Source organism: Labeo rohita, chromosome 13 (assembly GCF_022985175.1).
Source record: "Labeo rohita strain BAU-BD-2019 chromosome 13, IGBB_LRoh.1.0, whole genome shotgun sequence".
In the NCBI taxonomy this organism is placed as follows: Eukaryota; Metazoa; Chordata; class Actinopteri; order Cypriniformes; family Cyprinidae; genus Labeo; species Labeo rohita.
Window position 1 is genome coordinate 16,848,169 of NC_066881.1, and position 27,267 is coordinate 16,875,435.

The following is a 27,267-nucleotide window of genomic DNA, read 5'->3' on the forward strand; positions in this document are numbered from 1 at the left end:
AACACATGATTTCAGTGCAATAGACATGATAATCAAAACCAAACAAAGTATCTGAGGTATGAGCTATAAAGGCTCAGCTCTTACTGAAAAAGGGGATGGGAAGCAGCAGCTCATTTGCATTTAAAGAGACGTGCATGAAAACAGTGTTTTTCTGCTTCTACCCAAAATAGGCATTTTAAAAATTATATAATAAATGATCTGTGGGGTATTTTGAGCTGAAACTTCACAGACACATTCTGGGGACAACTGAGACTTATATTAAATATTGTAAAAAGGGGCATAAAAGGTCTCCTTTAACATTCAGAAGTTTTTTTTGTGATTTTGAAAGTAGTCTCTAATCCTCACCAAGCTTGCATTTATTTGATCTAAAATGCAGTAAAAACAGTACAATTGTGAAATATTGTTACAATTCTATTTTGATACATTTTAAAATGATGACACGATTGTTGATTTTTGCAGAAACAGTAATACTTTTTTCAGGATTCTTTAATGAATATAGAGTTAAAATAAAAGCATTTGTTTGAAATAAAAATAAAGTATTGAAACAAAATAATTAATTTCTTTAAAAAACAACCCTAAACTTTCGAACAGTTGTTCAGATTATGAGTAAAAACATCTGGTAAATATGATAAAGATAATTTTAGAACTGTAGAAGAATTTGTCCCTCTTTCGGGTTACAGCTGCACTTATCACCCATTGTAATCTCATTGCATATGCTTTTGTTGAAGCATCGGTCTAAATTATTTCAACTTTTTAAATAATAATATTTGAAGGGATAGTTCACCCAAAAATTTAAATTCTGTCATTAATTACTCACCCTCATGTTATTCCAAACCAGTAAGACCTTCATTCATCTTTGGAAGACAAATTAAGATATTTTTGATGAAATCCGAGAGCTTTCTGACCTTGCACAGACAACAACGCAGCTACCACATTGAAGGTCCAGAAAGGTAGTTAAGGACATTGTTAAAATAGTCCATTTGACATCAGTGGTTCAACCATAATGTTATAAAGCTACGAGAATATGTTTTGTGTGCAAATAAATCAAAAATAACGACTTTATAGCGCCTAGATTTCATCAAAAGTATGTTAATTTGTGTTCCGAAGATGGGTGAAGGTCTTTGGAGTTTGGAAGGACATAAAGACAAGTAATTAATGACAATTTTTATTTTTGGGTGAACTATCTATTTAAGATGCATCAATTCTTCAAGTTGTTGAACCTGATGAACATGTTCTCCAGAATAAATGGATAAATGAAAAAAAAAAAAAAAAAAAAAACACCACATCTAACCATCTGTGCAAAGACTTACATGATTAATGTCACACATTTGCTTATTTGATTAGTGATCCAGAAACAGAACCCTTAAACTATATTTCCACGTTTAAATTAGATTTTGAATCCTAGATTCTCAATGTGGAAATTTGTGTTTGCGCAGGCCCAGGTAGGACAAGAAAATGAAATAAACACATTGAAGTTGTCTCGCGCGGCTATTATCATGCAAATTAAAAGTGACATGAAATCACCTTCGAGCATTACCGGGTCTTATTTGTGCTTTGCACAGCTTTTTCCACGCGAGAGTTGCTGTGAACATCAACGTCCACCTTGAGAAATATGGCGTATGCTTAGGAAACCATTATACTGTTTGCATTTGATGAGGGTCAATGCATTCAATCTCAGACCTGAACTCTATACACCAATCATGTACACTCTGGTAACTATCCAAAAGGGGTAACCTAGCCTCCTGAGTTGGTTAGACAGGGAGAGAAAGAGCGCAAAAGAGGGAGACAAAGAAAGAGAGGAAGTAATAATTACCTGCAGCACTCAGATGCCATTACCATAGTAATAAAACCTATGAACTTGACAAGGTGACTATCTACAAGGCTGCAATTAAACAGGCCATAAAATCAACTTACTCAATCACAAATTAATGACATGATGGGTCTATAGATTCAAGCAAGCCCTTCAGTTTTAATATCATATCGCTATTCCACAACTCTTTTTGTGATCTGTTTTGTTCAATTGAAATTCATTTTTAACCTGCAAATTTTGTCAAGCTTGACTGAAATCCCATCCAGGTTTACATTTCAATCTCACCACAGCCTGAGCCATGCTTGATCTGCTCTGAATGTCAGCTCTAAATCTAATCTGCCTTTATGGAGCAGAAATTCTCCCCGTTTTCACTCAAAGTCAAATAGCAAATGACCTATTCATACCTTTTGTACTTTAAAAAAAAATCAATGTGAATGGCACTTCGAAAACCACTTTAGTTAAATAATGTGACGTATTTTTGAGTGAAACAGGATGGGGGAAAAATGTGTAGAGCGTGAACAGATTCGGATAGCAAAAAGTGGTCATTGCACTGTCAGAAAAAAAAAAAAAAAAAAAAAAAAATACATACTTACTAAGAGGTACAATAGGGACAACTTTAAACTATATCCGTCTCTAAAAGGTGCATATTTGTACCTTACAGTAGAAACATGCACCTTTAAGGTAGTACAGCAAACAAGGAACATAACAATTCTGGCCCAGTGACAAGCTGCTGTGTACCTAATGGTTCTTTTTTGCACATTTTTGTCTTAGAATGTGAATACAGGAATAGGGTTGAATAGGAGCTGCTAAAATAAACAATGCCTAAATAGCTATTTGACTATCATTTCACGTTATCTAAATTCCCGCATTGCCTAAGCAATGTCAGCAGAAAAGGAAAGTCGTAAAGAAGGTGCATTATGAAAGTAAATGGGGTCAATTTTGATTTCACGCTGACTTTAAATGTTCACACACCGGAACACAGCGAGTACATTTTGTAATGTGGCAAAACAATCATCATATAGGGTCCCCCGGCTCGCAGCGCTCTGCCCCTGACTCCCACTTACAGTAAACGGTGTCAGGCAGTAAGCCGCAGACAACTCGCTGCTGTTGGCTGCACCATCAGCTCATTAGAATGCAACTAATTACTGTATTAATGTCAACAGCCTCTCCCTTAATGTATGCAAATGCACATCTGAGCCATTTCACATCCGTTCCAAAGTAAACCTGGAGAAAAATCTGTACCAAAATAAACGGTGAGTTAATTTTCCTCATTTTCTGCAGATTATATAGAACAGGCTCCTGGCGTGACCTGTTCCTCGCTGGATGCAGGCTTGTCTCATTCCAGATGTTTTCTGGAAATTGACTGCTAGATTATTACACTTGAAAGCTCCAGTGCCTCATAATGCTGTTCACTGAATGCAACAGGAAGGAGAATTTGAAATGCTTCTGTCGTGCATTTTCTTGCTAATTATCATTTGATTCCTCTGTGAAAAAAACTGGATTAAACAAAAATATCATAAAATGTAAAATGTTCAGCTTTACTGTACTGTAAATTTAAAACAGTATGGTTACTGACCCTGTACATCAAAAAAATGACCATCTTTACAATGCAAGTATAAACAATACTGTATATAAACGTTATATTATTGTATAATATTTTGGAAAAATAACTAGCAATGTATTAAAAAACTAGCAATGAGTTTGTGCTCTAATGCTATTTTTCGTTCTTTCTCAACTGAGAGATCCTGGATATGGTCATAAAAGCTTTAGAGTTATTGCGGCCATTTTTCTAGTCGAGCGGCACCTAAAAATGAACTGGCCAAACAAAAGGAGTTTAAGCACATTGCGACAAAAGGCTAGTAAAACTCGATTTAAGCGGTGACAATCCACCCACTGTACTGAAGAGCTCAGGAGAGTGTTGAGTAGGTGATTATATTAGAAAAAAAGACTGTCTGGCAAAGCGGCTAAAACACAGCTCACTGAATTCATATTGTACCCTGTGGGAATACAGATAACATCATAGAAAACTCTCTCTTTTTGTCACAAGCGCACAGTCAGATGCAGGATCTTAGTATGACCATCGGCAAAGCGGTTCTTTGTGACTGCGGTGAAAGTCCATGTTAAATTGATGCCATTGATGCCAAAGAGTGGCAAGAATGATAAAAGATACCGACTTGCTAATGTGAGATAATCGGTGAAAATGTAAAGCGTGGCAGGGATGGCAACAGTGAAAAATGTACGTAAACCTATTGAAGTCCAAAATCACTGCTCAGGGTGATACAATCAGCATTTCATATCTCTGACAAAAGGCAATGCTTTATATTCTTAAAGAATGGAGTGTGGAACGGAGTGAAAGCCACTACAATTTCTTTAGATTGCTCTGTAAAAGAAGGAACAGGAAGACGAAATGTGAGCTCAAAAGATGGATGTCTCGGTAGAGGCATTAAGAGCAAACCCAGATGAAAAGAGAGGCTGGGCACGGCTCTTTGCCTGTCTGTGGGGCCAGCTCTGAATCTCAATGACAACAATGGATGTGGTGCCATAGATATTCTTATGTTGTACTTAAAGGGATAGTTCATCCAAAAAATTCATTTTCGTTGTTAATTACTCACCCTTATGTCATTCCAAACCTAACTAGATCTAAATTTATCTTTGGAACACAAATTAAGATTTTTGATGAAATCTGAGAACTTTCTGACCCTCCATGGCAATGCAACTACCAAATTCAAGGCCCAGAAAGCAAGTTAATCGTTAAAATAGTCCATGTGACATTTGTGGTTCAACCGTAATCTAATGAAGCTACGAAAATACAAAAATAACAACCTTATTTAACAATTTAATCTCTTCCATGTCAGTCCTCTTACAATTTTTTGCCCAGCCTTACTTGTTTGAACCTTAATATACAAAAAATGAACTAAGAGAGATGAGCGTTCTACATCAAAATGCCAACTTCTGCGCCAGCAGCACCACATAAATGCGTCATGATACTCTTGTGAATGCATGGCGAAGACACACGAAAGAGAAGAAATTGTTGAGTCGTTCTTTTTGTTTTCTTTGCGCAGCTTCATAACATGACAGGGACAACATGAAGGGGGGAGTAATTAATGGCAATTTTCATTTTTTGGGTGATATATCCCTTAGAGATGCACTTGACAATTAAAAAACACAATTGCAATTTTTTTATTTATTTTTTTGCCGTCTGATCCAATTGTTATTTGTTAGGGTTTCCGTCGACTAAAGATTTTTCTGGTCGACTAGTAATCGTTCATTTTAAGCATTAGTCAACTAGTCGCACGTTTATTAATAAACCATATAAATAAAAATAATGAGCCTTTAATTACCTACATAGCCTAATAAGTGCTCAAGCGCACAAAAAAAGCTTGCCGCAGTGCACCGGCACACAGAATAATTATGAATGTGTCAGGAAAGAACAGCAAGAAGACTGCATTAACGTTCTAATCATTTACTGAAGTGCTTTCTTGTTCAGCTTAAGAAATTGAAGGGCTTGAAGTCGGCGACACTGACTCTTGTTTTCTATTTGAATTGGGTTGTTTGAAAGTAGGCATTTCACTCTCTATAGATATATTTCTCATGTCTGTAAGGCAAGTGTAGACGGAGACCGAGACGGCAGAAACAACATCTTGTTCGCTTTCATTATTTTACAAAAGCGCAATGTTTTGTTGTTATTGTGAGGGCACACTAATAAACGCAGAGACTTTACAGATTTGAAAAATGTATTACTCTTATCTTTATGACCAAATATGACAGAGAATTTTAAGAGCCAGTGACTGTGCAGTAAGCGTGCTATGTTCAGCTTCCACACTCCGCACAGACACTTCAACAGCGCAGACTTCTCTAGGTTAACATTAGATTGAGCGCCCATGTAAAGTTGCTCCTACTTACCTACCAAATTTGAGGTCAATTGTTTGGATATGTTAGGTGAGTGTTGGATGTCCTGCACTACGTACTTTATTACCACACAGACCAGCAATTAACAATCCGTCTGTCACGTCCTGTGGATCTTTTTTTCCCTGCGACTAAGCGATTAATAAAATTTTGGTCGACCAAGCCTCTTCTCATTGACTATGGTTAGTCAACTATTAGGGGGCAGCCCTACTGATTCAACATTACATGTGTTTTTAATAAAACCCTTTTTTTAATTTCATAAACATTCAAAAATCCCATAATATGGGAAGAGCACTTTTTCATACTTACATACAACATCTCTATATCTACATATCTTCATAACTATATCTACATATCTTCATAACTATATATATATATATATATATATATATATATATATATACACACACACACATACATCCATCTATGATCAGACTACATGTATATTGATATATACTGTAGACAGACATGTCTGAAATGTTAATTTCGTTATACATTAAAAAAAATATATATTACTCCAGTCTTTAGTGTCACATGATACTTCAGAAATCATTCTAATGTGATGATTTTGTGCTCATAACACATTTCTTCTTATTATCAATGTTGAAAAAGGTTGTGCTGCTTAATCTTTTTGTTGAAACTGCAAGATACACGTCCAATGTCTATATGCATAATGATGTCTGTTCACAGTTCCTGTCCTGCATGTTCCTCTGTTATTCACTGGCTTTTTTTAACTATGTCAATTAGCACTGTTAAGCTATTGTGTTGCGTGTAGACTCGGCTGAGTAAACAGCGTGAACAGTTAGGGGCCTGAGTGATTGAGAGGGTCTGGTTTTCTCCATACAGTGTGCAGGAGGAGCTGCTGGTCTCTTGGGGCCCTGGCACTCTAATTAAACAGGCAGCTGCTGTGGGGGGCGTGGGGGATGTTTTAGACAGCCAGACCGGTAAACAACACAGCCACTTTTGTCACCATCACAAAACCTTGTAGAGCAGTTACCTTTTTGACACTAGGAAGGGGAATCAAATTTTTCCCATAAATTATACTCCTCACTCTCCCTGAGGGAAACATTAAGAGACGAGGTGAGGAAAAGAATGCGAGAACATAAAAAGGTACAGAGACAGGTTTGAGTAAGATTCCCATTATACCTTGACAAAACACCTTGATGCCAAGTGCAATCTGAGGCAAAATGATACTTCTGGCCGCAGGACTTCTTATGTTTTACAGTTACAATAAACAGGTTTAACTCGAAAACAACACAATCGAATGTTTGCAGGATAGAAAATAACCACAAGTGTCAAAGCCAAAGGATTCTGTGGCTTTGGTATCGTTCCCACGTGCTGCAAATCCACAAGCTGTACTTTCTGGTGCCGAGGCTATTGGTGTAGAATAATAAAAAGGCATCATGGTTCAATTAAATAGAAATAGTGCGGTGCGAGATGCCCTTCTCCTCGCATCCATCCTTCAAGCCCCCCTCAGCATGGGTGAATAAGCCAAACAGTGATTCATGCGCCTTAAAGGTTACTGGCAAAATGCTCAAACGTATTGTAATTACCTTTGTCTTTTCGTGGAATATTTTGCATGCTAATGTTCTTTAAAAGAAGATTATTCACCCCATGCGAATGTTAAATGATTCAGCGCTGTGTAAAGACAAAAAGTGGCTACGACGTACTTTAAAAAGAGCTGAGATGACCTGCTATGTAATTATTCTAAATGCTACACGTCCTTAAAGCAACTCACGGCTGGATTATTCACAGCAAAAGCTTTTTGTTATTGATTAAAGTCTATAATCAGAAGATCTCTGGAGACAAACAAAACCGTTAGAAGTTCCTCACTTTCGTCCTTCCTTTTTGAAGTTTGCTGAATAAAATACAAATAAAAACCTACTTGATACTTGCTAATTAGTGAGGGAATGAATATTTCAATTAGCTTACTTAATTAATTAAATAAATCCATATAATGAGCAACAGTTCTTTAATCATACTTAACAGGGAAGCATTAAAACAAAAACGACACCCTTAACAATTTATCCTCACGAGGATCATTGCGGTAAAGCTTTGAGATGAAAGCTTTTTTCCAAGTAAACCTGAGTTTCAGTCCTAACCAGCCACAGCAGGACATTTAGTCAAGTTCAGCTTCCATTTCTATGGTACCACACAGGACAGACCCACCCACTGTGAAATCACATTGACAACTGGACCCAAGAATATATCTAGAGACCAGAATAATCACAGGAATTTGGGGCAGTGAACAACTGCCTAGCAACTACCCAGAAAACCTGAGAAACCACAGAAATACACTAATAAACACTTAAAGTGCAGGTCATATGGGTTTTTCGAAAAATATTTTTTTGCAGTTTGTAACGTAGCTATCCTTTAATGTAAACAGTCCGCAAAGTTTGTAATCAAAAAAGTGCATGTAAATAAAGATATTGTCTCTCAAAAGAAAGACTCAACTCGGAATCGCCTTAACGAGTTGTCATATTTTCGAATCTTCTATCTGTTACCGATCCACATCACTGGGTAACACATTAGCATAACTCCCACCTGCCCACGAAATACAAACAGTCTGATCTGCCCACAAACACTTCCGCTAGTTCCGCTAGTTGTTTTCATTGCCGAATGATGATGTGAAGAATTAGTGGTTAAAATTCATTTTTTCCATGATACCACAGCAATACAATTCAAACCTTTTATTGTGTGCTCGTCATTTTACTGAGGACTGCTTCTCTAATCTTATCTTTTATCTTATTTGGCTTCTAATCTTCTTTATTTGGACTAACAAGCGTCTCCGAACCACAATCTGTAAGTACGATTGATACATGTACATTGTGTACATTCTCAACTGAGTGCTCAAAAAAGCTAGTTTAGTGCAGCTTTAGGTTTCCAGGTAAACCACGATCTTACTGAAATAATTCAGATAATTTGATGTGAAGCCACTATTTCCTAAGAATGTCAATTAATGTAGACTGTCATTCTAATTACTTTGTTCAATAATAAAGAATGTAACAAATTTTGGTTAACAAACGGTGTTGTTTCATCAGTCAGTCACGCTAGCATTCGGCTAACGAATCCACCGTTAATGTTTTGTTAAGTGTTTATAGTTTAGCAGCTAAACCTTACCTGTGGGCATGATTCGCTTGCATAAGTGCTAAACAATTATTTTAAGAACAGATTGGAGCACTATATTATTGTTTTATGTTAATGTGAATGCTTTGTCAATGGTAGCCAGGGTTGCCAGGTTTTTACAACAAAACCCACCCAACTGTTACTCAACAGTTTGAGGGGGTCGGCTGTTAAAAATTGTGTGCTGGGGTGTAAAATACATGGTTTTTAAAGGGGGGTCCCTTGGTAAATTTGCATTCCAGGGGTTGAATATGACATTATTGGGGTCGCTTCAACCTGCGGACATCAAAAACAACCATGGACTTGGCAACACTGATGGCAGCACTCCCTAACTTCCTCAAGTACTCCTCTCTGTACCAAATCACAACAGACTTGGCCAGCTGACCAATCAGAGCAGAGTAGGCTTATGGAAAGGAGGGGTTTACAGACATTATGCTCAGAAATGATTTGAACAAACAGTTTCGAAATAACTGACAAGTGACTATGTATAAAAGTATATTTTGGGAAAACTACAATATTTTCTGAACTTAGAACTTAGACACGTGAACTTTTTGTAGTGGACTCCAACACAATATTAGGACACTGTATAAAAAAAAAAAAAAAAAACAACATGACCTGCTCTTTAAAATAACCTAGAAACTGCATAGCAATGCCCTGCTAACCATCCACAACTCTTACAACTTCGCAAAAGCCAGAGTTTTGCAACTATTAAGGCCTGTTCACACCAAGATGAATGCTAAGTGCCAAAATTTGGTGTGGTAAACATATAAAATTTAAATCAACAGCTGTTAATGCAACTGTTCTGATGGAGACAAATATTCCCATGCCGTTAATTCACCAGATTTTTGGTACGGAGAGGGGCTCCAATATCTTTTCCATCGCATTGCGAAGACAGCTGGCCGACCAATACGATTCGCATTAAAACTATGATTATTTTTCCAAATAACATTGAATGGCAGATGAAAAAAAAAATCCAGAAGTGGCTCTTTGAACTCTTGTATTTGGTGTTGTTTGATCAAATTTGAGTCTCTTTGAAAACATGTAAACACTCTTTGACTTTCCCCTTCTTGTGTCAAAGTGTCAGAAAATTAATGCTGCCAAGTGCTTTGTGTATCAGGGTATTTCTGCTTTCCTTTAAGTGCTACCTACTCTCAAAAAGTGAATTTCATTCAGCCCATCTGCAGTTTTTTTTTTTTTTTTTTAAATATGTATTAATTAGGGCTGGTTTTTGACATAAATTTCCTGATTTGATTTGATTCTGATTCACAAGCTTGTGATTTGATTTGATTTGATATTAATTATTTTTGGATATATATCAGGTTCAGTATATGCTAAATTTTCAAGAGAAAAAAAAAAAAAAAAAAAAAAAAAATCTCTATATTACTGAATACTGAATGTTAAAATTAACTGATTCGTATATAAACACTTAACTTTCACTCAATGAAGTTTTTATAATAAAGTTACATTTACATAATTATATTTCTACTCCATTTTTTAATATAAACATTTAAATGGTGGCTGTCATAAAAACTTGACAGATTTATTTAAACATTAAACACTGAAAAACAGTATAAACATTTTTAGAATTATAATGAATATGTTGTATTGTGCATATATTACCAATTTTTTTTTTTTTGGTAACCAGTTTTAATTTCTTTCTATAGTAAATGTGATTTTACATGACATTAGCTGTGCTTCCATTACCCTTTAAATTGCACAAATCGAAATTGCGAACTGAAAATGGAAATGTGGCAATTCTGCAAAAACTCCCACATATCACAAATTTTTTTTTTTTTTTTTTTCTCTCGCATGAGGTGGCTTTTCAGGCAATTTAAAAAAGGAATATTCCACAAAACTGCAAAGAAACTGCTTTCCTTGCCATTAATGCTTAAACAATTTACATTGCACACATCTGCGGCGCATTACAGCTTCAACACAGCCACCGGAGCTGATCACGGCCACGCTAGTCAATGCACGTTTCAGAAGTGCCTCACCGTGCTGCTTCTGTAAAGATACACGCATACATCTCCATTGATTAAATATAGCCAAAATCCTACAAAAATCTGTTGCCATTACTTCTCACGAGAGGGGAAAAAAAAACAAAAAAAAAACAAACGTTTTAGTTGCAAAACATTGGTGAATGAAAACGCTGTCATTTTGCAATACTTTATCGACATTTATAAAATATTACCAAAGTTTTGCGCAAATCTGTAATGAAAACAAGCCAATTGTTTACAAGCTGTTATTGAGGTCTTTCCATAGATGAAAAACTGATTGAGCGATTGCATGAGACAGGATATGGATTTCGGTAAGTTAACATACCTCTGGATGTTTATTCGTGTTTATTTCGTGCTGAAATTGGTATTAAAGTGGAGGAGATGATCAGTTCACGTGTGCTTCGTGTTGCTGCTTTTCTTGAACTGAGCCCCTACAGAGATGTCACATTAAACAGCGCCAGAAACGCCATTTATTATTTGAATAGTGCAATTAAATGGACAGAATTTGAAACCTAAAACGGTTTTATATAAAAAATAACAAAATTTTCCCATTTATTGGATGGGAGCCATGCTGCAATGTTTCATTCATTAAATGAAATCAGGCTAGACTAACTGATTTTTGGGATTTAAGAATCAATATCATTTGATGAGAATTGATTACAAGTGAGAAAGTGATATTTTTAACCCAGCCCTGGTATTAATATTGACAGACAAATAGCATACAAAAATCGACCTGAAATTATGTGTTAAACATCTGTTTCGCGGTGAAGAGACCTTAAATATGAAGTCTTGATTATATAGATGCATTAAAAGCCAGTAAAGCCAAATTAAAGCATTCAGACTCTCCCTTATGGCTGAACAGTACAATCTCTCATGCTCAAGAAATGTCTCTCGGTAGTTGAGAGCCGAGCGGTATGTGAAAGTCTAATGAGCGTCACCCCGGTGCACTTCACATTGTGCTCACTCAATCAAAATGAGTGTTAACAGCAACCATTTAGCCAGAGAGGAGCATTGAAGGCCATAGCTGCTGCCCTTAGCCGGTCCTGGCCCTCTGCATGAACGAGACACCAAACAAAGTCCACGCCACTGATATGTAGCAGGTGCCATCAGGGTCCCGCGCTTCACGCAGCAATCAGACGGATCAGCCTCGGGGTAAACAGTAATTTATTCATCCAAAAATCAATGACTCGTGACAATATTTTGCATGTAAACCATTTGGGTGCTGCATACAGAACGCTGTCAGGTGAACACGCAGTTGCTTGTACTATAATTATCGGCATCATTATTTATTATCGTTATTGCTGTTGCTTCACTGTCAGCTATAGAGCAATACAACTTACTGCAGATTAATAACCTTACGAGCAAACAAAGAAGTGGATTTTATTGAAACGGCAGAGTGCTTTTTTACTCATCAGGGTGCATAAAAGCTGACCTGCATGTATAATGCACAGCTACCGTTAACAAGAAGCGTATCTGAAAATTAGGTGCTAAGTGGCGGCATCCCGTCATGCATGCCAAAGCAGAAGGGAACAGAAAGCTGTGAAAGGCAAAACAACATAAGCAATTCCTTCATAAAGAAATGCATAGATTATTCTTCAGGATATTATCTGCGACCACCCACACCTACTACCGAATCAAAACAAGCGGTCCAGACTGAGATGTTGCTGCGGTTGTTTATTTGCCAGTGAAAGTGGAATGCTAATGGGGGCTTTGTGCCGTCTGATATCCTTGACACCTCGCATACATCACTCACAGAGCTGCGACCTGCATCCCACCGACTCCACCATCCGCTGGTTTGTAAGGAAGGCTGTGTTCGCTGTGAGTGGGTGGACTGAGTTCCACCTGAGAGGGCAGACTGAGGGGGACGCAGCCACCCTGGAAATGGGGCACTTTTGCGAGTGGCGGTGCGTGACCACCAGAGAATGTGTTTGTCTGGACGCGTTCTTTTATTTATTTATTTTGTTCACCTCCTGACTTCTTCCAGAGGAATGGTTGGCGGCTAAGAGAAGGAATATTTGTAAATGGACACCCTCTGACTGCTTTTGAGTCTGTGAAAGTGGCTTAGCAGTAGTCAAAGCAAAAGCACCTCTTTGAACTCGAGCATGTTCGGTGCCGGGAGGGCAGCAAGGCAAATGTTTGCCGCTTAAAAGAACTGCTTCAACTTTTAGCAGAGGCGGCAAACTGTGAACACAAGGACCGTTTCCAAAAAGACTGTAACAATTTGCACCATTACGGTAATAGTAATTACGATAATACTATAATAAGAAAATTAGATTTCTCGATTTTAATCGATTCTCATTTTTCCTAAAACAATATTGATTCTTAAATCCCAAGAATCGATTAGTCTAGCCTGTTTTCAGTTAATGAATGGGACACTGTAAAGTGCCTCCCATCTAATAAATAGGAATAAGCTTTGTGCTTTGTTACTTTTGATATGAAAAAGTCTCAGATTAAAAATTGTCCATTTTATTACAGTATGCAAACAATAAACGTTGTTTTGGTGCTGTTTAATGTGGAGTGACAGATCGCTGTAGCGCCTCAGTTTGAGAGAAGTAGCAGCATGAGACGCACATGAACTGATCATCTCCTCCACTTGAACAGTTACAGCACAAAATAAATATGAATGAACGTCTGAAGGTATGTTAAACGAAAGAGTACTTATCAAACGTACCGAAATCTGTGCCCTGTCTCATGTAAATGCTTAATTAGTGTTTCAACCGTGCAAAGACGTCAAAATAACAGCTTGTAAACAATATCATGTAACATCACACTTACCTCAGAAAAAACATATTTAGTGATCATAAACTTGTTAATTAGCTAGAATAATGAACTCGAGGGGAGCGTTTTGCTAAATATATGCACTAAATAACATATTCATTCTAATTTTACGTAGACCACCATTTAAATGTTTATATTTCAAAAAATTAATTGAAGTAGAAATATACTGATGTAATTGAAACTTTATTATTATAAAAACTTCACAGTGTAGTAAGCGTTAGTATACAAATCAATTAATTTTAACCTTCAATATTATAGTAACATAGTACAACTGACTTTTTGTGTATATTTTATAGCATTAGTTGATTTTTTTCCTTGAAAAAAAAAAAATTTGGAATGCACTGTACCTTATAATATTTATATATATTAAAGCTTTTTTAAAAAGTCTCCTCACCAACATTTATTTGATCAAAATAAAGTAAAAACAGTATTTCTGCAAAATATTTCCTACAATTTGCTTTCCATTTTAATATAAATTGTGATCAAGAACATTTTTTCTTATCATTACTGTCTTTTATCATCATGTTATGATTAATTCAATGCATACTTGCTTCAAAAAATCCTGACCCTAAACTTGACAGCGGTAACGTAAATGTTAGATATTATAGATTCAAATTACTTCTATCTATTCATTCATTTTTTAAAACACTTCTCAATATGCAGGGACACTGGATCCTATCCCACCAACTCAGGCCGCAGGCAGGGAAACACCCTGGACAGATGGCCAGTCCACTGCAGGGTTAAACTGCTTTGGCATGCCCATCCAAATTGACTCATTCATTTCCATGCTCACTATATCTGTACTTGCATTTCGCTGCAGGGAACATGTTAAGAGCAAGGACAAAAACAAAGAACAGGGCACACAGGATATAAATATTAGATTTTTCCGCTCGACTGTGCACAGAAGTTTCAGATGGTCTTGTGCCGCTGCATTTCTAATATAACCAAATTGGCCTGGATTTGGATTTTCTGAAGGCCGGCCACTGCTAACCATTCTTGTCCTGCGAGTCCTATTTTAAGCTACTGCTGTGGAAGCAAGTGTGGAAATGAAGCAGCAAGAACTGGGATAGCGCTTGAATACACAGCTCCAGGGCATTATATTACAAGAAAATGTAATTGCTTTGCACAGGGGCACTGGTCTTTACATGTAGTATGGCATGTGCCCGCTGACTTTATCTACATACTTGAATGGGACCAAACGAGGGTGTGTAGAGGGCAGTGAAAAAACTGTGTCTAATGAATTTACACAGTATATATGCAACAGAGTGCAAGAGTGGGGTTCCAGGATTAAAAAACACATTTATTTTCTCCATAGGGGGATTGATTTTTAACATTAACTTACGCATAGACCTGTTGTGATCTCATTGCACATGTTCCACTGCATACATGTTTCAAGGCATAGTGCACCCAAACATGAAAATTCTGTCATTAATTACTCACCCTCATGTTGTTCCAAACCTGTAAGATCTCCGTTCATCTTCAGACCAAATATTAAGATATTTTTGATGAAATATGAGAGCTTTCTGATGCTGCATAGACAACAAAAATCTTATATTTTCAAGGTCCAGAAAGTAAATAAGGACATTGTTAGTCCATGTGACACCAGTGGTTCAACCTTAACTTTATGAAGCCACGAGAATACTTTCTGTGAGCAAAGAAAACAAAAATAATGACTTTATTAGTTATTATTTTTCAGTTTTTGCATTGCTGTCTATGGAGGGTCAGAAAGCTCTCAGATTTCATCAAAAATATCTTTATTTGTGTTCCAAAGAAGAATGAAGGTCTTACAGGTTTGGAATGACGTGAGGGTGAGAAATTATTGGGTGAACTATCCCTTTAACAGCAGAATTCCTTGTGAAAATCTACAACTACTCATCATTCTACTGAAAAATTTCCAACAATCAGAGAACGGCTACAAGCAATTTTTTTCAAAACAGTTTTGAAATGTCCCTACTGCAAAATACTTCCAGAACCAAGGGTGCTAAGAAAGTGGACTGGCACTTTTCTTAAGATCAAACTTATTTCAGCTATTTTCTAAAGTTTTGCTTCGGTTATGATAAGAACATGAAAAATTATATGATATGAAACATCTAATTTTCTATAAATGCCAGAAGTCAACATCATTTGTTGAAGATAATCTTACCATTTAAGAATGTCAGTCTAGCCTATTAAAGTCCAGCTTTTTGTGGTTATTTTCCACTTTGCTTTGCAGAGGTGTTTGGTAATACATTTCTCATTTCCCTTCTTGTCTGTCCTCTTGATCTTTTTCATTGCTTTTTCGAAGTAAACCGACATCTTATTTCCTTTGAAATACAAAAATCACCGCTCTGTAGAAAATGACCCAAATTTTTCACTTGTTTTGCTTTACAATGATGTCACAGAATACTGCCCACCATTCATCTGTGCCCATGTGAATGCAGAAATCGACAGATCCATTGTGTGGCGTATTTATTTTAGATTACTTCAGATCCTGATATTCGCCTCAATTGTAGAGAAATCCAAAACTACCATGTTATTGCTAGAACCGTATTGTTATTTCGAGTACAGCTAGTACAGGCTGTGCTGTCCTTCACTCATGGTGTATCTACCCATGAATAATGCATTCATCAGAACATTTCAGGTTATTTGTTTGCATTCACTGTGGTGGTACAATTGAATCATGTTGCCTCAATCCAAAAATTAACAGTATATTAACTGCTAATAGTATAGATGATTTATAGTACGATTTGTATAAATTACATTATAACAAAATGCTGTCCTGTACCAGTCATGAATACTTTACATCTTTCCAAAAGATCCAACCAGGCAGTGCTTCAGAGAGTTTCAGGAGATTTCCCTTGAAGTTCTGCCACTGACACAGAAAATATGCCAGCGCTTTGCAACGCTCCGTCATTTTAAATTTCTTGGACAGTCATACACAAAAGTAGACCAACTGCGTATTCGATATCTGAGCTGCTGACATAAATACAGTCTAAAAACCTGTAATGCTTCAGGGAGGAAAAAATGAGGGAAATGTTTAGGCACAAATACTCATTGGTTAGCATTACATCAGCTCGATAAGAGAAAAAGATATTCTTTATTTACGGATGAGAATCAGTATGTAAAATAAGCAAGCACCAAAATATTAAATGGATTTAAATCATCTGCAGAGTTTTTGAAATCAACTGTAAGACTTTTTATAAACTTTTTAAGATACAAATAGGTCCCACTTTATATTAGGTGGCCCTAATTACTATGTACTTACATCAAAAAATAAGTACAATGTAGTTATTGTTCATATTGTAGGTGGGAAACAAGTAAGGTTAGGGACAGCTTCGGTGGTATGGGTAGGTTTATGGGTGGGTTAAGGTGTAATGGATGGGTCAACAGTGTAACTAAAAGTAATTACATGCAGGTATATGTTTTAACCCTTAAATGCATGAATGTTCGGGTAAATATTCGGGCCTTTAACAACCAAACGTATATATTCAGCACGGATGGATCTCTAACTTCTGCAATAGCAAAAAACTCTCTTGATATTTTATGACTTTAAAGGCAATATTTTTTTATATTATCAAAAAACAGATATTCTTTTATATAGATTTTTTTTCTGTTTATATTGTTTATAATGAATAGATTGAGGAATACTAAGAAAGTTGATGACAAACTTTAAAAAATAAAGGAGAGAGAGGTTAGTAAATGACGTCCTGGGCCGCTAAGTTATGCATTTAAAGAAGAAGTCCACTTCCAGAACAAAAATTGACAGATAATGTACTCACTCCCTTGTCATCCAAGATGTTCATGTCTTTCTTTCTTCAGTCGTAAAGAAATTATGCTTTTTGAGGAAAACATTTCAGGATATTTCTCCATATAAATGGACTGATATGGTGCCCCCATTTTGAACTTCCAAAACGCAAATTAAATGTGGCTTCAAACGATCCCAAATGCAGTTGTAAACAATCCCAACCGAGGAAGAAGGGTCTTATCTAGTGAAACGATCAGTTATTTTCATTAAAAAAATAAAAATCTCAAACGCTCGTCTTGTCTTTCTCTCCCTGAACTCTGTGTATTCTGGCTCAAGACAGTTAGGGTATGTAGAAAAACTCCAACCGTATTTTCTCCTTCAACTTCAAAAATCGTTTTAAAATCATCTTACATCGCTGCAGAAGTACCGACTCAGTCTTTGCAAAGTGAACATGCAAAAAAGATCAAACATCCTTAACAAAAAAGGTAAAACAGAGATATAGGATGATTTTGAAGTTGAGGGAGAACATGAAATGGGAATTTTTCGACATACCCTAACTGCCATGAACTGGAAAAAAACATTTAGAATGTTTGCGGTTTACAACCACATTTGGGATCATTTGAAGCCACATTTAAACTGCATTTTGGAAGTTCAAAATCGGTGCACCATACCAGTCCATTATATGGAGAAAAATCCTGAAATGTTTTCCTCAAAAAACATAATTTCTTTACGACTGAAGAAAGAAAGAACATCTTGGATGACAAGGGGGTGAGTACACTTTCTGTCAATTTTTGCTCTGGAAGTGGACTTCTCCTTTAAGGATTACAACGTACAACGTAAAAACATGTACGTACATAACAAGGTCACCTAATATAAAGTGTGACCCACAAATAAAATAAAATTAATACCATATATCCATGCAAAACAAGGACCCACAAAGAACCTGTAAATGACTGAATTTAATCCGAGTTCACCAATAAGCAAAGTCCAAATCTATTTTGTGTCAAGATAAGAGTTTAATGACCAGTTATCTCTTACAACAAACAGTTTTTTATTGGTTGTTAATAGCCCAAAAAATGTATGTTGGTACATCTCTAAAAAAGTGGCAATAACTAAACAGCTACACTCCCAAAAGAAACAGGAAACCATAAAACTGGGAGCTCCAGAACAGCTGGAGCAGCCAGAGAGAAATTCATTACGTATTAAGTGATTTCTGAGCTGGTACTGAGCTCTCGTGAGACTGATGATTACTTCAAAAGCGTGCCCGTCAGGACGGCCATTCTCAGGTAAGGATGTGAAATTCATTTGTTTCTCCTTGATTGAGCATCAGTTGGGAATACGCGTTCATTTGCGGAGTGCGGGGAGGAGCGAAACACAGGTCTAAGATTGGGAGTGTAATTTTCTTGTTTAATGTACCATGCACAAAAAATAAGATCTTACGAGTATCCTCTAGAATTGTAATTAAGGACACGATAGAAGGGAGGCAAATTATCTCCAGCATCAAAATAAGAGAGCTGAACAACTGCCTTCTAATGTCTTCTCTCATTCATTTAGATGACCCTCTCAAGAGTTATTGAGGGATGAAGAAAGAGAATGACATCAGCAATAAAAAAAAAAAAAAAAAAAAAAATAGAACATCAAGGAAATGCTACAAACACAAAAATACACTAACGTAACCATCTGGGGAGAAAAACTTGTGGAAAACCAGGACAATGTGAGGGAGTACAAGCTGAAGATGAAAAGTTACCTTGTCTGCGTCGACTTTCCCTTTGACAAACTCTGACCTCCAGAACTGCAAGGCCTGTTCCAGAGTAAGACCAATGCCCTTGAGGAAGAGGCCGTACTGCATGCGCCCACCATGCCGCAGGTGGTGGTTCTCTCTCAATGCCTTGTGGAGTTGCCTCATACACAGAGGAAAGGACTTGCCTGAGAGCTGGTGGAAGCAAAGACATTCATAAATCAAATGGCTTGATTTATAAATGCAGACAGATCGCAATTCCCTAAAATAACTATAAAACTACTATGACGCGATCACAGTCAATCAAGAAATATTTGATTTTAAATGTACAATTATGTGTGATTAGGACAAAGACTCACATTTAAAGGCAATAGCTTTATCGCACCTGGTTACAATGTGGTGAAATACTGATATGAGGTTTCAAAACAGAGGCATTGTGTTAAAAAAAGCCTTACTTTCAAAGCAAAGGCTTTAATTACAAGAGATTTCCATGCATACAGTAATGTTCAAATAAAAGCAAAAAGTGAAGGACAAAATTTGCATGTGCTGATGAGCCACTTAATTGGAACAGCAACCGGCCCTGAGATGACACACACACACACACACACACACACACACACACACACACACACACACACACACACACACACACACACACACACACACACACACACACAGAAAAAGCAGATCTTTCCACAGACAGCTTTCTTCCCTAGAAACATCTGTGCACATCCACCAACCACCAAAGTAGGACATGCTCAATGTCCTAGTAACTTGAGAATTCAGGGAAAGGAAAATGTAAAAATGCGCAAGTACCAAATATAAAGCACAGGCTCCTGAGAGTTAATACATTTGAAAAATTCTCAATAAATCATACGCAGCACAAATGATTATTTTTTAAAATAATTTTAATAATAAATGGTTCTTCGTATATAGCGTATTTTAGAGAATTAATGAAACTCTGTCAGTAACTTTGGTTGTTACTTACTGCATCAATCTGCTCAAGAGAAATTTTCCCGATGTTCTTCTGAAAGCTGTAGTCCTGACCCACATAGGCATGGCTACAACAAAAGAATAAGAGAACAAATGATGAAAGTCAATCACAGTGAAGAAGAAATCACAAGGTCAGACTAGAACACTGACTAGCAGGCATGTTATTCAAATGCATTCCTGTTTTCTGGTGAAGGAACAAAACACTGTATCTGGAGCGCATTCCTCAAAACAATACAGATTCTTTAAGATGCAGGCAAAAAAAAAAAAAAATTATCTTAGTTTTAGGCAATTTTAGACATCAAATTTTAGCCCACTGAAGCTAAATTTATATAATTTGTTGCAAATTGCAAAATGAATGTAACCTGATCTCACATTCATAATAATACAGTGGCACAAAAAGTACTAGACTATTGTATTCCTAACACATATTTTGGAAAAAAAAAAAAAATGTAAAAACAAGACAAATATTTATTTAGATTGATGATGGCTGATGAAATTTTACATATAACCATAAAACTATAAAAAGAAATGAATGTGGCCTACAGCAGAGACTCTGCAAGGACGCTGCAAAAGACATTTTCGGAAATGGAGAGAGATTAAAAAAAAATGCAACATACTCTACATCTAACACTTATTTTTATAGACCAATTTGGAGTAGATGTCACAGTTACGTCACTTGCAGCTGCATCGTACAGTTACAACATGAAATACTCTTTAAACCTATAACATTTTACATTAACCTATTTTATCATCTCAATTCTGCCTTTTTTTTTTCTCGTGAACGCAAGTTTATAACTTGTGTTTTGGACTTTATAACTCGATTTAACTCAACAATAGCGAGTTTGTCCATTCTAAGAGGATAAAGTCAGAAGTGTGGGATATAAACTCAAAAGAGAGAATGTCGAGTTTATTTTTCTTATCAGAATTGTGAGATGTAATCTCGGATTTTCGAGAATAAAGTCAAAATTCTGAAATATTAAATTATTATTTTTTTTTTCTTTTATTCCATGGCTTCCATTGACTGCCACTTGAAAACTGTCATTTTCTGCAACCAGATAGGCTCCGCCCACAAAAAACATCACTGCTTGAAAACAATGAATTGGTCTATACATTTATTCAGCAAGGATACATAAAACTGATCAAAAGTGAACTTTCTAGTCATCCAAAAATATAAGTAATTACAATAAAATAGAATAAGTAATAAAAATAAAATATTCTTGATCTTGAGTACCAAATCAGCATATTAGAATTAGTTTTAAATTAGTGTTAATTTTGTCAGGTCTTAATCTTTGTCTTTTAAATTAGTCTTAGTCCAGTGTCAAATTTTACTTTTTTGCTATAATTAGTCTTTGTCCTGTTCACGTTTAGTCAAGTTCTAGTTCTCGTCAATGAAACCTTCATTTTCATCATGCTGTATAATGATTAAGCCAATCAAAATTTTAAAATTACATTTGAGAAATGTATTTTTACATTTTAGGTAAGTCTGTTGCACTTTTATTTATAAGCACAAATCAATAGAACGTTGACACACACATGGTTTAGTTGATCTCGGCAGAAAATGTATCTGTTTAACAGTCTGATTCGGGAATTTGAACTCTTGATATCTGGCAACCACACATAAAAGCTTACGTAGCAGAGGCATGCACAGCAGTCTGCAATAATTTTTTGTCAGTTTTTTTTTTTTTCAACAATAATAAAGAGAGAATTTAGTAAAGTTTTATTGTTTAAAATACATTTTAGTCTTGTCTTTATTATTGTCTTTATTATTATTATTGCAATATATGTTATGTTGATATAGACACAGTTATTGTTTATTTACCTTCTTGCCATCTCGTCATCCTTTCATTTTAGTCATGGAAAAAAGCTTGTTGACAAACATCTTTTGCCATAGCTCACAGGAATAAATTACATTTTAATAGCGCTGTGCAACGATTAATCATGATTAATTGCATCCAAAATAAATGTTTTTGTTTACAAAATATGTCTGTATTTATTATGTATATATAAATACAAACACATGCATGGATGTATTTAAGAAAAATGTTTTGTTTATATATTAAATATATTTATATATAATATTAATCATAATCAATAAAAACATATACATGCAAATACAAATGCATATTTTCAAAATATATACAGTATGTGTGTATTTATATATACATAAATATACGCAGTACACACACACATTATGTAAACAAAAACTTAAACAAAAACTATTTTGTACGCGATTGATCATTTTAACATACTAAAATTGGAGTATTGTAAACTGTAACAATATTTCCCAATAAACTGTTCTTTTCTGCATTTTTGAAAGTTTGTATTTATTTTGAAAATATTGGGGACAAAAATAGTAATGATATTACTCACATTAAATCTCACTGAGTAAATTGAAGAGAGTAAATATCAATAGTCCAGCCCTGTCATATCACAAAGCCACAGACTGTTCTGCTGAATCCTTTGACATCCAGTTACAGACACAATGATATCATGATGATGGCAAATACTACACATCATCTGAGATGCAACATTTTAATGAGAAGCACATACAAAATTGAGACCAGTGCAAAGAAGCAGACTCCTTTTGGTCTGGACCCACCAAACAGTGCCACATCCGCTGAGACTGTGTATGATGGTATGAATAATTAAGCATTTCCAGGCCTTGTTCTTCCATTCCTCTACATTCCCTCACTGTTCACACCCTCTTATCTGGCTTGGCCAGTGCTGACAAAAAGTAAAAGAGTCCACTAGCCAGTCCTCGGCAGCCACAACTGTCGTCTCTAAAGACACATCCAATTAAAATGCTCTCATTCAGAGTCCATCAAAAAGCAAATGAATTGACTGCTGGGAATGCTGCCATTGTTCCCCTTCACTGCGAGCAAGTGGAGGGACACGGCTGTCCGTGCATGCAGCGTGGCCAATGACTGAGAGGCCCAGCTTTAATCTACACTGGTATCCCCCGCTGGGCTGCAGCCAAAAATGCAAGACCAGGTTCACATGTGGAGGACCCTTGGCGCATCATAATGGGACTGTGCCCAGAGCATTAATGAAAGAGACTGAATGAAAGCGAATGTGAGAGATAAAGGAAAGCAGTCGGAGTCACTTTGGGTACCAGCTGGCCTTGAGTGGACCGTTTGATCCATCCTCAGTAGGCCAAGGAAATTGCAAAACAACTACTAAGGATTATTGTGTGAATGTTTTTCTACTCTAAGAAACAAAAAAAGGAAAGTCCCATGTGGGTATGTCTAAATAAAATAGCTGACTTTTATAAAGCTGCTGTAATAATCACAACGCAATAAAGAATATAGTTTTACGTCACGATATGAAAATGGTGTCAATTACCTGAGATGGCTCAAAAGAGGCTGGAGTCGTTCATCAGACTGTACCGCTGGCAGGGATCGTGCAGTCACCTAGAAAGAAAAAAGGAAATTAAAAATATGTTAAGTGTCAGAGGTTAAAGTAATTTCTACAGCGGAGCAGTAAAGAGAAATTCAAAAGGTCAATAACTGGAGCATGTACTATGAATTTCTCCGAACAGCATAATGAATAATTTTCCTCTGGTGATAAGTCTTTTAGATGCCCAAAAGATACATAACACATAAACCAAATGATAAAACATTAAAGAAAAAAAAATGTTTAGTAGTTGAAATTGAGTCAAAACAAATCTCAGGGTTTTTAAATATCCTCAGCATAAGATCATAAATCAACGCTGGTGCTAAAGTGGCAGGATATCTGTTAACTGAAGCAAAACCGAGACAATGATGAAGAGACGCGGAGGTCTGAGGATGATCAAGCTATCGAGACGCTGACAAACTGCAGCGTAGGCAGCAAACGTTCCAGTCCAATGACCACTGACACACAACCTTTAAAAGTAGATCGTCCACCGTCCAACTCCACTACACGGTTTCATTAAAACAAATGTATTAAATATCAATGACGACATTCATGGATTTAGAGGAATAACAAGGATTAAATCTCAGCAGTGCAGATGAACAAGTATGACACATTTTTCAAATAAAAACAGGAGCGCTAAGACCAGGGTTTTCAGAATGGTCATGTGGGTCAATCCATCTCACGTGGGTCAATGGAAGTTCCTATTTTTAAAATTGTATTTTTTGGTGACTATCTGTATGTTCTGGTATTGAGTTTTTATTTTAATGTTATATGAATTTACTTGGAGCACGAGTGAACATGATCTTGCTTTTCTCTTTACTACTAGTTTTAACACAAAATAAACATGAATGAACATCTCATGCCTTACGTAATTGTTCAATCAGTGTTTCAACCGTGGAAAGACGTCAATGAAACAGGTTTCAAACAAAATGTCATAGAGCACTTCATTTACCTCAGGTAAGTCATCAGTGTCCACAGCTTGTTAGTTTGCTAAATTAATAGAAAAGCATTTTGCAAAATATTAGACTATATTCTGTTTTTGTTACTATTATCATGTTCATACGACAACATGAAACGATAGGTCTTTCGTGCAAAAAGTGTTGTTTTAAAATATATTTAAACTTCTTATTCTAACATAAAAGGTGTGTTCTAGGCCATTATGCTTTGACACAGCATCTGTCAAACGACCTAAAACTGAAAGCGCAATATGGCTTAATCCCATCATCAAGTCTGTTTGCGCCTTCGCATTTCGCTCAGACGATCAGCTTGTGATCCGGTGTTTTCCACACCTCAGAACGTCTCCGTTCACAGTGAATAAATTACATGCACTGTGAGTTTAGTACGCATTTGGGAACGCAACGGCCACTAGTTATGCTTTATTTTCACGGCAGATGATTACAGTATTTCACTAGGTTTGTAATGAGACGCAATTTTGTAAGCCTGTTTTCACTGAAGCTGGAGTTTCCTTCAAATAAAAGCTCTGTTGATGTTTCTGTCAAAATAAAAGCTTAAAAGTGCAGTATGAATTGCTGACAGCTAGCGGTTTAAAAAGGTAACGTTACTGCAGTCCAAATTCTTCTTTCTTTTTTTGAAAGCATACAAATTAGAAAAGACAGATTGTATTTTCCCTACTGTAGTGTAAAGCAAAAATAACATTAATTTTAAAATATTAATTTTAATTTATATATTTCATATTAAAATATTATTTTTTATTTATTTTGTAGTCCAATTATTTTACAATGTTTGGCTATTACGGTCATTGTTGTTGTTGTTGTTATTATTATTATTATTATAATATTATAATTTGTTTACCTTCAAAAATCACTAGTGTGAATGTAAATTAGACAGACAGTATGTCACAGATACAAAAGAGGGTTGAGCACCGTTTAAAGTTCAGGTACAAGTCAATTCTGACTTTTTTCTAGTTTTCTTAGTTAAGGACATGAGCTCTTATTCTGAACTGTCAAAATGCATTAGTTAGAATAATATAACTAAAAAGCACAATTTATTTTTCAGTTCTTCATGTCTTTGTTTTTTTTTTTTTAAATATTGCTAAAAATATTGTAGTGTGAGATTCTGATGTCACATCCTGACTTAATTATTTTTATGTATGTTTATATTAATCTGTTATGAAACAAGTTATGACAGCCACTGTGCAACTGAATATATTTCAACAACACATAGCAATTTTATAATTTATAAGTTCATTTAAAAACCGCATTATGTGCAATTATGTGCAAATTTATGTTCACATATAATATTTTTGTTTATTCAATATTTAAAGTTGAGCATTGATCATTATATTTAAAACTAAATAGTAATTAAATTTAAGTTTGGGTGCTGTTTTTAATTGTAACTTAATGTAAAAGGGCTCCCTATACTTTAAAGCATTAACTGTGGTAGATTTTTATCACTAAAAAAAAAAAAAAAAAAAAAAGTGTTAAATATAACAGAATTTATTTAAAGAAAGAGCAACTTGTTCAGTAAACCACAGTTTAATATAATAATATATACATATATATTAATTTAACGTGAGCCACTAAAGGGACATGGTTAGCTGATATATTGATAGTGGCTGCCTGATTGCTGCAATTGATATACAGTATAATTACCCAACAATATAACTGTGAGAGAAGCCATTGCAACTTACATTTGCGAAGACATGGTCCCACTTTACATAGTTGAGAAACATGGGTTTTGTGCACTGATGAAAACACTTGACTCCAGGTTCACAATGCCAAGCCGAAAACATTTCACACAAGTTGAGTTGCCTCATTTATATCACGAGTGTCGGGCCAAAGTAGAGGAAGAAATACACCAGAGAGCAGAAAAGGAAATATATTGTGATATATATCGTTATCGGGATATGAGATGACTTATATCGTGATATGAGATATTTGTCATATCTCCCAGCCCGATATATATGATGTTTGGCTTTTCCTCCTGCTGTGCTAAAATCATACCGAACCGTGACATCAAAACCGAGGTACGTACTGAACCATCATGTTTGTGCACCCCCCTAATTTTGTCATTTTCTGTGCAACTGAGACACTTTTGAAAATCAGACTGAGTGAACATACAAACTCCACAAAAGAGACTTTGAGAAATCATTTTATCCTTTTGTATGATCAAGTGAAATCCAAACCACATGTCATCGGAGATAAAAGCTCAGCACAAACTCTTTGTTAGATGGGAAGCAGCTTTCAATTTCATGCTCATTTAATGAGACACTCCCAGTAATGTCTCCTATCTGTCCTCCATGGCCATGAGAAGCTATTACAGCAACACACATCAGCCACGACGGCTCACTAACGGCAGAGAAAACGAGGCACAGTCATTACTCCACAACAGCCATGTTGGTGATCCAGATAATTGGCAGGAAATAGAAGTCAGAAGCAGGAAAGTAGCGTACAGGGCCGGCCTGCTGAGGGTCAGTGTGCAGCGCTGTGAAGCACCAACAGAGAGATGAGGAACATGGTGGCGGTGGCCCTGAGCCAGGTCACTTCTGTCCGTTCCTGAGCATGACAATCACTTTCAGTTGAGCCTGACAGGTATATAAGACACTGATAGGACGCTAGATTGGTGCCTGATATGATTTTCACAAGGTCACATTCATCACTTCACAACTGCAACTCAAAGCAAAGCCATGTGTAAAAACAGACAAGTACATTAAAACTGCAATAACATGCAGTGCAAATATTAGTGCGCCTTAAAGTTTAAAGTACATGTGACTCTGGACCACAAAACCAGTCATAAGGGTCAGTTTTTTTAAATTGAGATTTATACCTCATCTGAGAGCTGAATA

General features: G+C 36.0%; 1 protein-coding gene across 1 annotated transcript in view; it reads right to left on the reverse strand.

Annotated features, from left to right (window-relative positions):
* prim2 (DNA primase subunit 2) overlaps positions 1–27,267 on the reverse strand; it is a 73,000-nt gene that overhangs the window by 14,671 nt on the left and 31,062 nt on the right. Inside the window, exons 8-10 of the mRNA XM_051125333.1 lie at positions 23,412–23,479; positions 20,065–20,137; positions 19,086–19,271 (exon numbers count right to left, since the gene is read on the reverse strand). Of these exons, the coding sequence (XP_050981290.1) occupies positions 19,086–19,271; positions 20,065–20,137; positions 23,412–23,479 (327 nt within the window). The remainder of the gene's footprint in view (positions 1–19,085; positions 19,272–20,064; positions 20,138–23,411; positions 23,480–27,267) is intronic.